The 17,898-nt window shown below is 42.5% G+C and overlaps 1 protein-coding gene across 2 annotated transcripts in view; it reads right to left on the bottom strand.

Moving 5' to 3' along the window:
* Nucleotides 1-17,898, bottom strand: part of MEIKIN (meiotic kinetochore factor) — a 128,007-nt gene that overhangs the window by 61,473 nt on the left and 48,636 nt on the right. For both annotated transcript variants that reach the window (XM_024247389.3, XM_054555918.1), the window contains exon 9: nucleotides 2,565-2,635. In XM_024247389.3, the coding sequence (XP_024103157.1) occupies nucleotides 2,565-2,635 (71 nt within the window). The remainder of the gene's footprint in view (nucleotides 1-2,564; nucleotides 2,636-17,898) is intronic.

The following is a 17,898-nucleotide window of genomic DNA, read 5'->3' on the forward strand; positions in this document are numbered from 1 at the left end:
CATGAAAAAATGCTCATCATCACTGGCCATGAGAGAAATGCAAATCAAAACCACAATGAGATACCATCTCACACCAGTTAGGATGGCGATCGTTAAAAAGTCAGGAAACAACAGGTGCTGGAGAGGATGTGGAGAAATAGGAACACTTTTACACTGTTGGTGGGACTGTAAACTAGTTCAACCATTGTGGAAGTCAGTGTGGCGATTCCTCAGGGATCTAGAACTAGAAATACCATTTGACCCTGCCATCCCATTACTGGGTATATACCCAAAGGATTATAAATGATGCTGCTATAAAGACACATGCACACGTATGTTTATTTCGGCAGTATTCACAATAGCAAAGACTTGGAACCAACCCAAATGTCCAACAATGATAGACTGGATTAAGAAAATGTGGCATATATACACCATGGAATACTATGCAGCCATAAAAAAGGATGAGTTCATGTCCTTTGTAGGGACATGGATGAAGCTGGAAACCATCATTCTCAGCAAACTATCGCAAGAACAAAAAACCAAACACCGCATGTTCTCACTCATAGGTGGGAATTGAACAGTGAGAACACATGGACACAGGAAGGGGAACATCACACACCAGGGACTGTTGTGGGGTGGGGGGAGGGGGGAGGGATAGCATTAGGAGATATAGCTAATGCTAAATGACGAGTTAATGGGTGCAGCACACCAACATGGCACATGTATACATATGTAACAAACCTGCACGTTGTGCACATGTACCCTAAAACTTGAAGTATAATAATAATAAAATTTTAAAAAAAGCAAAATTATGAAATAAAAAGTTGAATTTTTTTAATGATTAAAAAAATAGGTAAAAACAAACAAACAGAAACTAACTACTAACCTGCCTGGAATACCATAAAGAAAACATATAATTAATGAAAAGCCACTCAAAAAGTAGCTCTTGCTATATACAAATAAAGTCCAAGTTTTTCCCTAAAGACCTCCAGATTCCAACTGGGTGTGATGGCTCACACCTGTACCAACACTTTGGGAGGTTGAAGCGGGTGGATCGCTTGAACCCAGGAGTTCAAGGCCAGCCTGAGCAACATGGTGTAACCCCGTCTCTACCAAAAATATGAAAATTAGCCATTTGTGGCAGTGTGTGCCTGTAGTCTCAGCTACTAGGTAGGCTGAGGCAAGAGAATCATTTGAGTCTGAGGAGGTCAAGGTTACAGTGAGTGGTGAGAGAGCCACTGCACTCCAGCCTGGGTGACAGAGCAAGACCTTGTTTCAAAAAAACACGAAAGAAAACAAAAAGAAAGATCCTGATTCCATGACTAACATAATGATTCATAAGTAATCTTCAGCATTATTCAAAGGAAAGTTGGAAAAAATGTAAAGCACACCCATCCATAGTTTTGTCTACCACAGTTTCAGTTACCTGTGGTCAACCACAATCCAAAATATAAAATGGAAAGTTCTGGAAATAAACAATCTGTAAGTTTTAAATTGCACACCATTCTGAGTAGCATGATGAAATCGTGTGCCATCCCCCTCAGTCCAGTCCACTCCAGGATCAATCATCCCTTTATCCAGCATATCCATGATAGACATACTATCCGCTCATTAGTTACTCAGTAGCTGTCTCAGTTATCAGATCAAAAACATGTAGTATATATAGGGTTCAGTACTATCCACATCCACTGTGGGTCTTGGGATGTATTCCTCACAGATAAGGGGGGACTACTATACATTTTCATTCTCTTTCATTAAACTTATATAGAGTATATACTCATTTATAAGCTGCATAGCTTTTTCATAAATTGAATAATCTATTTGATAAACTCCCAAAATGCTTTTAATTATTGACTTAAATAGCTGAAAAAGAATTCCTATGAAAGTATTGGTTGGCCAGGCGCGCTGGCTCACGCCTGTAATCCCAGCACTTTGGGAGGCCGAGGCGGGAGGATCACGAGGTCAGGAGATCGAGACCATCCTGGCTAACACAGTGAAACTCTGTCTCTACTAAAAATACAAAAAATTATCCAGGCGTAGTGGCAGGCACCCGTAGTCCCAGCTACTTGGGAGGCTGAGGCAGGAGAATGGCATGAACCCAGGAGGCAGAGCTTCCAGTGAGCCGAGATCATGCCACTGCACTCCACCCTGGACGACAGAGTGAAACTGTCTCAAAAAAAAAAAAGTATTGGTTAAGGCTGGGTACAGTGGCTCATGCCTATAATTCTAGCACTTTGGGAGGCTGAGGTGGTAGGATCACTTGAGGCCATGAGTTTGAGATGAGCCTGGACAACAAGTGATACCCCATCTCTACAAAAAAATTTAAGAATTAGCTTGGCATGGTAGTGCATGCATGCCTATAGTTCCAGTTACTCAGGAGGTTGAAACAGGAGAACAGCTTGAGCCCAGAAGTTCAAGGCTGTAGTGAGCTATGATCACAGCACTGAACTCTAACCTGGGTGATAGAATGAGACCCCATTTCTTTAAAAAAAAAAAAAAAGTAAATTTAAACTGTTAGTTAAAAGTATATTCTTTATTAATGAAATGTATTATGATTTATGTAGTTATTCTGCTTCAATACTTGCTTTTTTCTTTGTTTTTTCAGGGGTTGAAGGGCAAGTTTTCTCAGCAAGTAAAATCTCACAAACTGCATTATCTATAAATAAAAACATAGTTTAGTATTCTACTTATTTCAACTGTCATTAACTATGAGTCCAAAGGACAAGAGAATTCAAATTTGACAAAACAAAACAATATTTTTAATACCCCTGATTTTAATGACTGCACCTTTGTCAATAATTAAACAAGAAAAATTAATGTACGTTGAATAATAAAAACATCCTTATCTTAAGAGCTCCAGGTTTCACAGAAGCAAATAAAAAATATATAAAATATTTTCTTTTCAGTTAGTAGGGAAAGTTGCATGTGATTATAATTCTTCATTCATTATCCTACCATTTCCACTCTCCACATTTTCAAGCTCTTTTTCTACTACAATCTTTTCTTTTTTCTTTTTTTAAATTTCAATAGCTTTAGGGGTACAAGTGGTTTTCAGTTATATGGAAAAATTGTACAGTGGCGAAGCCTCGGCTTTTAGTGTACCTGTTTACTGCAACTTTTCTATCAGCATTTTAAACATTCTCAAGCCTCTTTCATCAAAAACTTTCCTTGTACCTCATATCTACCTCCTGCTATAGCCCCTATACCTCCTCTTGCCCACAGGCAAATTTCTTAAAAGATCTGTCCACATATACCAACTTTATTTCCTCTCCTCCTATTTACTTCCAAATCCAAAGTATCCAGTTGCACTTCCACCAATATCAGCAGAAACCTTTCCTGTCCTGCCTCACTGGACCTTACTACGACAGGCTGGAACATTTCTAACCTGGCTCCTTTTTATGTCTCTTCTTCAGTCTTGAGTCTTCCCTTTTCCTCTCTCTGGACTCAATCCAAGCAATAAGTATTTATTGAGTATCTGCTATGTGCCAATTTTGCCTATCATATGCATTTAAATTGCATATTCAGCTTTTCTTTTTCTTTTTTTGAGATGGAGTCTCACTCTGTTCCCCAGGCTGGAGGGTAGTGGCACAATCCGGGCTCATGGCAAACTCCACCTCTCGGGTTCAAGCAATTCTCCTGCCTCAGCCTCCCAAGTAGCTGAGATTACAGGCACACACCACCACGCCCAGCTAATTTATATATATATATATATATATAATTTTTTTTTGAGACGGAGTTTTGCTCTTTGTTGCCCAGGCTGGAGTGCAGTGGCGCGATCTAGGCTCACTGCAATCTCCACCTCCTGGGTTCAAGCGATTCTCCTGTCTCAGCCTCCCAAGTAGCTGGGATTACAGGTGCCTGCCACCATGCCCAGCTAATTTTTGTATTTTTTTTTTTTTTTTTAGTAGAGACAGGGTTTCACCATGTTGGCCAGGCTGGTCTCAAACTCCTGACCTCAGGTGATCTGCCCGCCTCGGCCTCTCAAAGTGTTGGGATTACAGGCGTGAGCCAACATGCCTGGCCTATTTTTTTTTTTTTTAAGTAGAGACGGGGTCTCACCATGTTGACCAGGCTGGTCTCAAACTCAATGCTTGACCTCAAGTGATCCGCCTGCCTCGGCCTCCCAAAGTACTGGGATTACAGGCGTAAGCCACGATATCCGGTCCAGCTTTTCTTTATTCTTAACAATACTACCTTGAATTAAGGCACCAAAAGATTTTTCTTTAGGTTTCAATAGCATTTCAATTCACCTCCCTCTGCAGTCCATTATCCTTGTATACTTAAAATGCAAATATTGTTTGCTTAAAACTCTTCAAAGGCTTTCTATTGCCCCCAAGTTAAACTTAAGCTCCTTAATTTACCATTACAAAGTCCTTCTTTTTATGATCTGTGTATTTCTTATGTATTCCTCAGCCTCACTACAGAGGCTAATAGGATTGACAGATAAAATACACTATGCCCAGTTAAATGTGAATTTCAAATAAACACTGTATAATATTTTAGTATATTACACTTAATAGCACAAGCATGAGCAATATTTAGGACACACTTATCTTAAAAATTATTTTCTGTTTATTAGAATTCAAATTTAACTGGGTATTCTGTAACTTTATTTGCTAAATCTGTTAATCCTAGAGACTAATCACTCCTGCCATATGGATCTTTGAGGGTAAGAAGCAGCAGCTGGGTTTGAGAGCTCTGTAGGAGATAAAACTAATACCAAGATTTGGAAATAGATTAGATATTAGCCTGAGAAATGACAAAAAAGGAAGTGTTAAGGATGACCCTCAGGTTTCTGGTTTGCTAAAACCACATCTGTTAACCAACCTGGAGGACAACAGTGTAGGACCAGGTTAGGTCTTGGCTGTGACAATTCTTAGTCCTCAATCCTCATTTGATTTCATAATCTTGATAACTTTTGTCATAGCTGGTATTATTCCTACCTTAAAACACTCTCCTCTCCTGGTTTCATCATTCTTTCCTGGTTTTCCTACTACAGCACCAGCCACTAGGTCTCAGGTTTTTTTGTGTTTTTTTTTTGCCGGATATTTCTCCCTTTCCCTACCTCTAAATGCTGGAGTGTCCCATTCCCATTCACTGCGTATGTTTTTTAAAAATTATTTTTACCTCCTACATGATTTTGTTTAATCCTATAGCTTCAAAACATCTCTTTGCTGACTCCAAATATGTATCCATAGCCCCAGCCTCTGGTCTGGAGTTCTCCAGACTCCTGCATCATAAACTGCCTTCATGACATCTCCACTTGAAAGCTAATAAGCCTTTCAGTTTTTAAATATTTTATCGAAGTATACCATATATATAATAAGTCACAATCTTGGTATATATGCATCCATCCATGTATCTACCACCCAGATCAAGATACAAAATATTTCCAGCACCTGAGAAGTTTTCTATGTGTTCTTTCCTTGTTGGCATCCTTTTTCCAAAGACTACCACTGTTTTGACATGTCACCCAGAAGAGTCTTGCCTGTTCTTGAACTTTATATATATGAAATTATATAGTATATACATGTGTGTTCTTTCACAAAACTTAATGTGTATGGGCTGACAGATCAAATTTAATATGCCCAAAAAAATTCTCTTAACCATTCTCCCAACTTGGTCTGCCCTATAGTGCTCCCATCTCAATAAATGGTACAATCATTCATCCAATTTCTCAAGAATTTAATATTCATCCTTGATTTCTATTTTTTTCTCTTACCTAATATCCAGCCTAATCACAAATTCCTGGTATATCTGCCTTTAAAATATATTCCAAATCAGACCACTGCTACCATCATGGTTTAAAACACTATTATCTGATCACTGTAATAGTTTAATAAGGTCTCCTTGCTTCTACTCTTGCCCTCTTAGTCTATTCTCCACATAGCAGCCAAAATGATAATTCTAAAATATATAATCTGAGTCTTCGGAAAATAGAAAAGTACCACCTCTTAGAACATTAGGACCACAGATGCACCGGACCCAGACACATAGAACTCAAGGGCTCTTGGAAGCTTGGAGTTTCTCCAGTTTAGAGCTTGCTCCTCTGGAGTGATGGATAAAGCAGAAAGAATAGGTGAAACACAGTAGTTTCTCAGATTTATATTTAGATTATTTTCCATCTTACTACAACATATATGAATATCCTAAAATGGTAATGTCAGGTGTTGTAGCTACCGACCTATGGGGCTATTTAAATTCATTTAAAATGAAATAAAATGTAAAATAAAAAAATATATATCTGATCATGTCATCCCTCTGCTCTAAGATGATCTGAGATGTATTTCTCAGTACATTTAGAATAAAATCCATAGTCCTTACAATAGTATACAAGGCTCTACTTTATACAACCTGATTAGCTCTCTGACCACAATTTCAACTATTCATCTTCCTACTCACTGTGCTCCAGCCAAACTGACCTCTTTCCTCTCCCTCAAACATGCCAAGCACATTCCCATCTCATGGTTTTTTCACTTATTGTTCCCCTTGCCTGGCATGCTCTGCCCCCCAGGTTTCCACAAGGCTGACTCTCTAACTTTATTCAGGCTCTCACCTCCTCAGAGAGGCCTATCCTGATTGCTCTATCTAAAATAGCATGCCTAATTACACCTCTTTACCCTACCTTATATTCCTTAGTTACTGTTACTTCTACTTGACGTTATATATTTATTTATCTGTTTATTATCTTTTTTCCACTATGTAACATTTGTTCTATTAGGGCAAGGATACTGTCATGTTTCCCAGTAACTAAAACAGTTTATGTCATACTTAGGTGCTTAATAGATATTTGCTGAATGAACTAAATTAATGAACACTAAATTGAGATGCCTCTAAAATATCCAGGAGGAGATATCTAGAAGGCAGCTGCATATAATGGTCTTAATCTCAGAGGAGGAGAGTTTAGGTTAAGAGAAAACCTGGAAATCCAGCCTATTACAAGACACCTATATATATCAGGCAGAAGATAAAAAGAGATTAGAATCTAGGAACTAACTTTGAAAAACTCCCACATTTAATGACTGATGTTGGCAATTAAGATTGCAAGTCTGAACAGGAGTTGCTTGAGAAGTACTTTCTTGTTTATTTGTTTATCTCTATTACTAGACCATACAATCATTGACAGCAAGAAGAACAACCCTTTCCGAATTTCTTAACACTTAGTAGAAAAGCCTGGCACACAACTGAAACACAGCTGGATTTGCTGAATTAAGAAATGTATAAGGAAGGACAAAGCAAGATGGCCGAATAGAAGACTCCACTGATCATTGCCCCTGCAAGGACACCAATTTAACAACTATCTACATACAAAAAGCATCTTCATAAGAACCAAAATTCAGATGAGCACTCATAGGATCTGGTTTTAACTTCATGTTGCTAAAAGAGGCACTGGAGAAGGTTAAGAAAGACAGTCTTGAATCACTAATGCCACACCTCCTTCATCCCCCCACAGCAGCCCTGTGGCATGTAGACAGAATCTGTGCATTTGGAAGGAGAGTACAGGGATTGTGAGACATTGCACTGAACTCAGTGCTGCCCTGTCAAGTGGAAAGCAAACCTGGGCTGAACTCAGCTGGTGTCTACCCATGGAGGGAGTATTTAAACCAGACCTAGCCAAAGGGAAATCGCCCATTCCAACAGTCAGAACTTGAGTTCCAGCAAGCCTTGCCACTGTGGAATAAAATGTTCTGGGGCCCTAAATAAACTTGAAAGCCTAGGCTACAAGGACTGTAACTCCCAGGCAAGTCCTAGTGCTGAACTGGGCTCAGAGCCAGTGGACTCGGGGCGGGCGGGGTGGGGTGGTGGGGGGGGAGCGGGGATGTGACCTACTGAGACACCAGCCAAGGCAGCTAAGGGAGTGCTTGTGCCACCCCTCTCACAACCCCAGGCTGCACAGCTCATGGCTCCAAAAGAGACCCCTTCCTTTTGCTTAAGGAGAAGAGAGAAAAGAGTAAAGAGGACATTGTCTTCCATCCTGGATACCAGCTCAGCCACAGCAGGGTAGGGTACCAGGAAGAGCAGTAAGACTCTGGCTCCCAGACAACATTTCTAGACACACCCTGGGCCAGAAGGGAACCCACTGCCTTGAAGGGAACCCACTGCCTTGAAGGGAAGGAAGACCCAATCCTGGCAGGTTTCATCACCTGCTGATTAAAGAGCCCTTGGGCCCTAAATAACCAGCAATGATACCAGGTAGTATACCATGGCCCTTGGGTGAGACTCTGAGACTGGCTGCAAGTGACACTCAGCACATTCCCAGCTATGGTGGTTATGGGGAGAGACTCTCTGCCTGAGAAAAGTGAGGGAAATGTAAAGGAGATTTTATCTTGCACCTTAGATACCAGCTCAGCCACAGAAGGGTAGAGCACCAAGTGGGCTCTTGGGGGTCCCTAATTCCAGGCCTTGGCTCTTGGACAGCATTTCTGGACGTGCCCTGGGCCAGAGAGGAGTCCACTGCCCTGAAGGGTGAGTCCCAGGCAGCATTTACCACAAGCTGACTGAAGAGCCCTTGGGCCTTAAAGGAACACTGGTGGGTAGCCTGGCAGTACTCCCCATGGGCCTGTGGTGGCCGTGGCCGCAGGGTGAGGCTCCTCTGCCTGTGGAAAGAAGAGAGAAGAGTGGGAAGGATTATGTCCCATGGTATGAGTGCCAGCTCAGCCACAGTAAAACAGAACACCAAGTAGACTGCTAAGGGTTTTCACTCTAATTCCTGGCTCATGGACAGCCACTCTGGACCTGCCCAGGGTCTGGGGGAACTTGCCACCCTGCAGGGAAGGACATAAGCTTGGTTGGCTTCATCATCTGTTGTTTGCAGACCCTTAGGGCCTTGAGAAAACACAGGCAATAGCCAGGTATTAGTTACAATGAGCCTTGGGTGAGACCCAGTGCTGTGCTGGCTTTAGTTCTGACCAAGCACAGTCTCAGTATTGGGAATTGGAGGCCACAGAGGTGCTTGTGTTACCCCACCCCCAGCTGCAGGCCGCTCAGAACTGAAAGAGAGAGAGAGAGAGAGAGAGAGCGAGAGATTGATTGAAATTGATTCTGTTTGTATGGGAGAAAGTAAGGGAAGAGAAAAAGTGTCTCTGCCTGGTAATCCAGATAATTCTTCCAGATCTTATCTAAGACCACCAAGGTGGTACTTCCATAAGTCTGCAAGAACTACAGTGTTACTGGGCTTTGGGTGCCGCCTAATGGAGATACAGTTTAGATCACAACACCCAAGTCCTTTCAAATACCTGGAAAGTCTTCCTAAGAAGGACAGGTACAAACAAGCCCAGAATGCAAAACTTACAAGAAATAGCTAACTCTTCAGTGTCCAGACACCAACAAACATCTACAAGCATCAGTACTATCCAGGAAAACATGACAGCTCAGCCACAGAGGGGCAGAGCACCAAACAGATTCACCAAATGAACCAAGTAAAGCACCAGGGACCAATCCTGGAGAAACAGAGATATATGACCTTTTAGACAGATAATGCAAAATAGCTGTTTTGAGGAAATTCAAAGAAATTTAAAATAACACAGAGAAGAAATTCAGAATTCTGTCTGGTAAATTTTACAAAGAAATTTAAATAACTAAAAAGAAATAAGAAATTCTGGAGTTGAAAAATGCAACTGACACATTGAAGAATCCATCAGTCTTTTAATGGCAGAATTGATCTAGCAGAAGAAAGCACTAGTGAGTTTGAAGACAGGTTGTTTAAATATACATAGAGAAGATTGAATAAAAAACAATGAAGCATGTTTACAAGATCTAGAAAATAGCTTCGAAAGGGCAAATCTAAGGGTTGTTGGCCTTAAACAGGAGGTAGAGAAAAAGACAGGGGTAAAAAGTTTATTCAAAGGGATAACAACACGTAATTTCCCAAATCTAGAGAAAGATATCAATATCAAGTACAAGAAGTTATAGAACACCAAGAATATTTAACCCAGACTACTTTAAGGCATTTAATAATCAAACTCTGAAAGTTCAAGGATAAAGAAAAGATCTTAAGAGCAGCAAGAAAAAAGAAACACAACATACAATGGAGCTTCACTAGGAGCAGACTTTTCAGTGGAAAACTTACACTCCAGGGGAGAACAGCATGACATATTTAAAGTGCTGAAGGAAAACAACTTTTACCCTACAATAGCATATCAGGCAAAAATATCCTTTAAGCACCAAGGAGAAACACAGACCTTCCCACAAACAAAAGCTGAGGGATGTCATGAGTGCCAGACCTGTCCTATAAGGAATTCCAAAGAGAGTACTTCATTTACAAAGAAAAGGACATTAATGAGCAATAAGAAAACACGTGAAGGTACGAAACTCATTGGTAATAAGTTCACAGAAAAACACAAAGTATTATAACAGTGTAATTGTGGTGTGTAAACTACTCTTATCTCTTTTTTTTTTTAATTATATTTTAAGTTCTAGGGTACATGTGCACAACATGCAGGTTTGTTACACAGGTATGTGCCATGTTGGTTTGCTGCACCCATCAACTCATCATTTACATTAGGTATTTCTCCTAATGCTATCACTCCCCCAGCTCCCCATCCCCTGACAAGCCCCAGTGTGTGATTTCCTCGCCATGTGTCCAAGTGTTCTCATTGTTCAATTCCCACCTATGGGTGAGAACATGCGGTATTTGGTTTTCTGTCCTTGTGATAGTTTGCTGAGAATGATAGTTTCCAGCTTCACCCACGCCCCTGCAAAGGACATGAACTCATCCTTTTTTATGGCAGCATAGTATTCCATGGGGTATATGTGCCACATTTTCTTAATCCAGTCTATCATTGATGGACATTTCGGTTGGTTCCAAGTCTTTGCTATTGTGAAGAGTGCTGCAATAAACATATTGTTTATATGTGTGCGTGTGCCTTTATAGTAGCATGATTTATAATCCTTTGGGTATATACCCAGTAATGGGATCACTGGGTCAAATGGTATTTCTAGTTCTAGATCCTTGAGGAATTGCCACACTGTCTTCCACAATGGTTGAACTAATTTACACTCCCACCAACACTGTAAAAGCATTCCTATTTCTCCACATCCTCTCCAGCACCTGTTGTTTCCTGACTTTTTCATGATCACCTTTCTAACTGGTGTGAGATGGTATCTCATTGTGGTTTTGATTTGCATTTATCCGATGACCAAAGATGATGAGCATCATTTCATGTGTCTGTTGGTTGCATAAAGGTCTTCTTTTGATAAGTGTCTGTTCATATCCTTCAGCCACTTTTTGATGGGGTTGTTTGTGTTTTTCTTGTAAATTTGTTTGAGTTCATTGTAGATTCTGGATATTAGCCCTTTGTCAGATGAGTAGATTGCAAAAATTTTCTCCCATTCTGTAGGTTGCCTGTTCACTCTCATGGTAGTTTCTTTTGCTGTGCAGAAGCTCTTTAGTTTAATTAGATCCCATTTACCAATTTTGGCTTTTGTTGCCATTGTTTTCGGTGTTTTAGACATGAAGTCCTAGCCCATGCCTATGTCCTGAATGGTATTGCATAGGTTTTCTTCTAGGGTTTTTATGGTTTTAGGTCTAACGTTTAAGTCTTTAATCCATCTTGAATTAATTTTTGTATAAGGTGTAAGGAAGGCATCCAGTTTCAGCTTTCTACATACGGCTAGCTAGTTTTCCCAGCACCATTTATTAAATAGGAAATCCTTTTCCCATTGCTTGTTTTTCTCAGGTTTGTCAAAGATCAGATAGTTGTAGATATGCAGCATTATTTCTGAGGGCTCTGTTCTGTTCCACTGGTCTACATCTCTGTTTTGGTACCAGTACCATCCTGTTGTGGTTAATGTAGCCTTGTAGTATAGTTTGAAGTCAGGTAGCGTGATGCCTCCAGCTTTGTTCTTTTGGCTTAGGATTGACTTGGCAATGTGGGCTCTTTTTTGGTTCCATATGAACTTTAAAGTAGTTTTTTCCAATTCTGTGAAGAAAGTCATTGGTAACTTGATGGAGATGGCATTGAATCTATACATTACTTGGGCAGTATGGCCATTTTCACGATATTGATTCTTCCTACCAATGAGCATGGAATGTTCTTCCACTTGTTTGTATCCTCTTTTATTTCATTGAGCAGTGGTTTGTAGTTCTCCTTGAAGAGGTCCTTCACATCCCTTGTAAGTTGGATTCCTAGGTATTTTATTCTCTTTGAAGCAATTGTGAATGGGAGTTCACTCATGATTTGTCTCTCTGTTTGTCTGTTATTGGTGTATAAGAATGCTTGTGATTTTTGCACATTGATTTTGTATCCTGAGACTTTGCTGAAGTTGCTTATCAGCTTAAGGAGATTTCGGGCTGAGATGATGGGGTTTTCTAGATGTACAATCATGTCATCTGCAAACAGGGACAATTTGACTTCCTCTTTTCCTAATTGAATGGCCTTTATTTCCTTCTCCTGCCTGATTGCCGTGGCCAGAACTTCCAACACTATGTTGAATAGGAGTGGTGAGAGAGGGCATCCCTGTCTTGTGCCAGTTTTCAAAGGGAATACTTCCAGTTTTTGCCCATTCAGTATGATATTGGCTGTGAGTTTGTCATAGATAGCTTTTATTATTTTGAGATACGTCCCATGAATACCTAATTTATTGAGAGTTTTTAGCATGAAGGGTTGTTGAATTTTGTCAAAGGCCTTTTCTGCATCTATTGAGATAATCATGTGGTATTTGTCTTTGGTTCTGTTTATATGCTGGATTACATTTACTGATTTGTGGATATTGAACCAGCCTTGCATCCCAGGGATGAAGCCCACTTGATCATGGTGGATAAGCTTTTTGATGTGCTGCTGGATTCGGTTTGCCAGTATTTTATTGAGGATGTTTGCATCAATGTTCATCAAGGATATTGGTCTAAAATTCTCTTTTTTGGTTGTGTCTCTGCCAGGCTTTGGTATCAGGATGATGCTGGCCTCAGAAAATGAGTTAGGGAGGATTCCCTCTTTTTCTATTGATTGGAATAGTTTCAGAACGAATGGTACCAGCTCCTCCTTGTACCTCTGGTAGAATTCGGCTGTGAATCCATCTGGTCCTGGACTCTTTTTGGTTGGTAAGCTATTAATTATTGCCTCAATTTCAGAACCTGTTATTGGTCTACACAGAGATTCAACTTCTTCCTGGTTTAGTCTTGGGAGCGTGTATGTGTCCAGGAATTTATCCATTTCTTCTAGATTTTCTAGTTTATTTGTGTAGAGGTGTTTGTAGTATTCTCTGATGGTAGTTTGTATTTCTGTGGGATCGGTGGTGATATCCCCTTTGTCATTTTTTATTGTGTCTATTTGATTCTTCTCTCTTTTCTTCTTTATTAGTCTTGCTAGTGGTCTATCAATTTTGTTGATCTTTTCAAAAAACCAGCTCCTGGATTCATTGATTTTTTGAAGGGTTTTTTGTGTCTCTATTTCCTTCAGTTCTGCTCTGATCTTAGTTATTTCTTGCCTTCTTCTAGCTTTTGAATGTGTTTGCTCTTGCTTCTCTAGTTCTTTTAATTGTGATGTTAGGGTGTCAATTTTAGATCTTTCCTGCTTTCTCTTGTGGGCATTTAGTGCTACAAATTTCCCTCTACACACTGCTTTGAATGTGTCCCAGAGATTCTGGTACGTTGTGTCTTTGTTCTCGTTGTTTTAAAGAACACCTTTATTTCTGCCTTCATTTCGTTAGGTACCCAGTAGTCATTCAGGAGCAGGTTGTTCAGTTTCCATGTAGTTGAGCGGTTTTGAGTGAGTTTCTTAATCCTGAGTTCTAGTTTGATTGCACTGTGGTCTGAGAGACAGTTTGTTATAATTTCTGTTCTTTGACATACGCTGAGGAGAGCTTTACTTCCAACTATGTGGTCAATTTTGGAATAGGTGTGTTGTGGTGCTGAAAAAAATGTATATTCTGTTGATTTGGGGTGGAAAGTTCTGTAGATGTCTATTAGGTCTGCTTGGTGCAGAGCTGAGTTCAATTCCTGGGTATCCTTGTTAACTTTCTGTCTTGTTGATCTGTCTAATGTTGACAGTGGGGTGTTAAAGTCTCCCATTATTATTGTGTGGGAGTCTAAGTCTCTTTGTAGGTCACTCAGGACTTGCTTTATGAATCTGGGTGCTCCTGTATTGGATGCATATATATTTAGGATAGTTAGCTCTTCTTGTTGAATTGATCCCTTTATCATTAGCTCTTCTTGTTGAATTGATCCCTTTATCATTATGTAATGGCCTTCTTTGTCTCTTTTGATCTTTGTTGGTTTAAAGTCTGTTTTATCAGAGACTAGGATTGCAATCCCTGCTTTTTCTCGCTTTCCATTTGCTTGGTATATTTTCCTCCATCCCTTTTTTTGTTTGTTTGTTTGTTCATAGCAACTTTATTCATAGTAGTTAAAAACTAGAGACAACCCATATATCCATCAGCTGGTGAATGATTATACAAAGGGTGATAGGTACATATAAAGGAATACTTTTGAGCAATAAAAATAATAAATTACCAATACATGCAACTTTAGAATACTGGAGAGCATTTATTCATATTTGAGTTTCCTCACATCCTTTATATGTTAGTCTATTAGGGTTATTATGTTTTCTTATTTATTAACATGAGAATAAATAGAAATAATAGAATAGGATAATAGAAGTAATAGGATAATAGAAAATGGGTATTTTCTATTAAGAGAATGGTTCATGACCAGCAATACTGGCAGTACCTGGAGCTTATAAGACATGCATAATCGTGGATCCTGTCCTGGACCTACTGATTCAAGATCCACTTTTATTTAGTTATTTATTTATTTATTTATTTATTTATTTTTTATTAAGTATTTATTGATCATTCTTGGGTGTTTCTCAGAGAGGGGGATATGGCAGGGTCATAGGATGATAGTGGAGAGAAGGTCAGGAGATAAACACATGAACAAAGGTCTCTGGTTTTCTTAGGCAGAGGTCCCTGTGGCCTTCTGCAGTGTTTGTGTCCCTGGGTACTTGAGATTAGGGAGTGGTGATGACTCTTTTTTTTTTTTTTTTTTAATTTATGAAGTATTTATTGATCATTCTTGGGTGTTTCTTGGAGAGGGGATATGGCAGGGTCATAGGATAATAGTGGAGAGAAGGTCAGGAGATAAACACATGAACAAAGGTCTCTAGTTTTCCTAGGGAGAGGTCCCTGCGGCCTTCTGCAGTGTTTGTGTCCCTGGGTACTTGAGATTAGGGAGTGGTGATGACTCTTAAAGAGCATGCTGCCTTCAAGCATCTGTTTAACAAAGCACATCTTGCACCGCCCTTAATCCATTTAACCCTGAGTTGACACAGCACATGTTTCAGAGAGCACGGGGCTGGGGGAAAGGCCATAGATCAACAGCATCCCAAGGCAGAAGAATTTCTCCTAGTCAGAACGAAATGGAGTCTCCTATGCCCACCTCTTTCTACACAGACACAGCAACAATCTGATCTCTCCTTCCTTTCCCCACACTTCCCCCCACTTCTTTTCAACAAAACTGCCATCGTCCTCATGGCCCGCTCCCGATGGTCGCTGTCTCTTCGGAGCTGTTGGGTACACCTCCCAGACAGGGCGGCCGGGCAGAGGCGCTCCTCATTTCCCAAACGGGGCGGCCGGGCAGAGACGCTCCTCACTTCCTCCCAGACGGGGTGGCAGCCAGGCAGAGGTGCTCCTCACCTCCCAGACAAGGCGGCCGGGCAGAGGCGCTCCTCACTTCCCAGACTGGGCAGCTGGGCAGAGGCGCTCCTCACCTCCCAGACGGGGTGGCCAGGCAGAGGCGCTCCTCACTTCCCATATGGGGTGGCAGCCGGGCAGAGGCACTCCTCACTTCCCAGATGGGGCAGCCGGGCAGAGGCGCTCCTCACTTCCTCCCAGACAGGGTGGCGGCCAGGCAGAGGCGCTCCTCACCTCCCAGACGGGGCAGCCGGGCAGAGGTGCTCCTCATCTCCCAGACGGGGCAGCTGGGCAGAGGTGCTCCTCACTTCCTCCCAGACAGGGTGGCAGCCGGGCAGAGGCACTCCTCACCTCCCAGATGGGGCGGCTGGGCAGAGGCGCTCCTCACTTCCCAGACAGGGCGGCCGGGCAGAGGCGCTCCTCACTTCCCAGACGGGGCGGCCGGGCAGAGGCGCTCCTCACTTCCCAGACGGGGCGGCCGGGCAGAGGCGCTCCTCGCTTCCCAGACGGGGTGGCCGGGCAGAGGCGCTCCTCACCTCCCAGACGGGGTGGCCGGGCAGAGGCGCTCCTCACTTCCCATATGGGGTGGCGGCCGGGCAGAGGCGCTCCTCACTTCCCAGATGGAGCAGCCGGGCAGAGGCGCTCCTCACTTCCTCCTAGACGGGGTGGCGGCCAGGCAGAGGCGCTCCTCACCTCCCAGACGGGGCGGCCGGGCAGAGATGCTCCTCATCTCCCAAACGGGGCAGCCGGGCAGAGGTGCTCCTCACTTCCTCCCAGATAGGGTGGCAGCCGGGCAGAAGCGCTCCTCACTTCCCAGACGTTGGGCGACTGAGCAGAAGCACTCCTCACTTCCCAGACAGGGCAGCCGGGCAGAGGCGCTCCTCACATCCCAGACGATGGGCGGCCGGGCAGAGACGTTCCTCACTTCCTATACGGGATGGCCGTCGGGCAGAGGTGCTCCTCACTTCCCAGATGGGGCGGCTGGGCAGAGGGGATCCTCACATCCCAGATGATGGGCAGCCAGGCAGAGATGCTCCTCACTTCCTAGACGGGGTGGCGGCAGGGCAGAGCCTGTAATCTTAGCACTTTAAGAGGCCAAGGCAGGAGGCTGGTAGGTGGAGGTTGTAGTGAGCCAAGATCACGCCACTGCACTCCAGTCTGAGCACCATTGAGCATTGAGTGAGCGAGACTCCGTCTGCAATCCCAGCACCTCAGGAGGCCGAGGCAGGCAGATCACTCGAGGCCAGGAGCTGGAGACCAACCCGGTCAACACGGCGAAACCCCGTCTCCACCAAAAATACAAAAACCATTCAGGCGTGGCGGCGCGCGCCTGCAATCTCAGGCACTCGGCAGGCCGAGGCAGGAGAGTCACAGGAGCCCGAGGCAGGGAGGTTGCAGCGAGCCGAGATCACGGCAGTACAGTCCAGCTTCGGCTACAGAGGGAGACCGAAAAAAGAAGGAGAGGGAGACCGAAGAAAGGGGAGGGGGAGGGGAGGGGGAGGGGAAGGGGGAGGGGGAGGGGGAGCCTTTATTTTGAGCCTATGTGTTTCTCTGCACATGAGATGGGTCTCCTGAATACAGCACACTGATGGGTCTTGACTCTTTATCCAATTTGCCAGTCTGTGTCTTTTAATTGGGGCATTTAGCCCATTTACATTTAAGGTTAATATTGTTATGTGTGAATTTGATCCTGTCATTATGATGTTAGCTGGTTATTTTGCCCGTTAATTGATGCAATTTTTTCCTAGCATCGGTCCTCTTTACAATCTGGCATGTTTTTGCAGTGGCTGGTAGCGATTGTTCCTTTCCATGTTTCGTGCTTCCTTCAGGAGGTCTTATAAGGCAGGCCTGGTGGTGACAAAATCTCTCAGCATTTGCTTGTCTGGAAAGGATTTTATTTCTCCTTCACTTATGAAGCATAGTTTGGCTGGATATGAAATTCTGGGTTGAAAATTCTTTTCTTTAAGAATGCGGAATATTAGCCCTCACTATCTTCTGGCTTGTAGGGTTTCTGCCAAGAGATCCGCTGTTAGTGTGATGGGCTTCCCTTTACAGGTAACCCAACCTTTCTCTCTGGCTGCCCTTAACATTTTTTCCTTCATTTCAACCTTGGTGAATCTGAATTATGTGTCTTAGGGTTGCTGTTCTTGAGGAGTATCTTTGTGGTGTTCTCTGTATTTCCTGAATTTGAATGTTGGCCTGCCTTGCTAGGTTGGGGAAATTCTCCTGGATAATATCCTGAAGAGTGTTTTCCAACTTGGTTCCACTCTCCCCGTCACTTTCAGGTACACC

The sequence above is a fragment of the Pongo abelii genome, chromosome 4, assembly GCF_028885655.2.
Source record: "Pongo abelii isolate AG06213 chromosome 4, NHGRI_mPonAbe1-v2.0_pri, whole genome shotgun sequence".
Taxonomy (NCBI): domain Eukaryota; kingdom Metazoa; phylum Chordata; class Mammalia; order Primates; family Hominidae; genus Pongo; species Pongo abelii.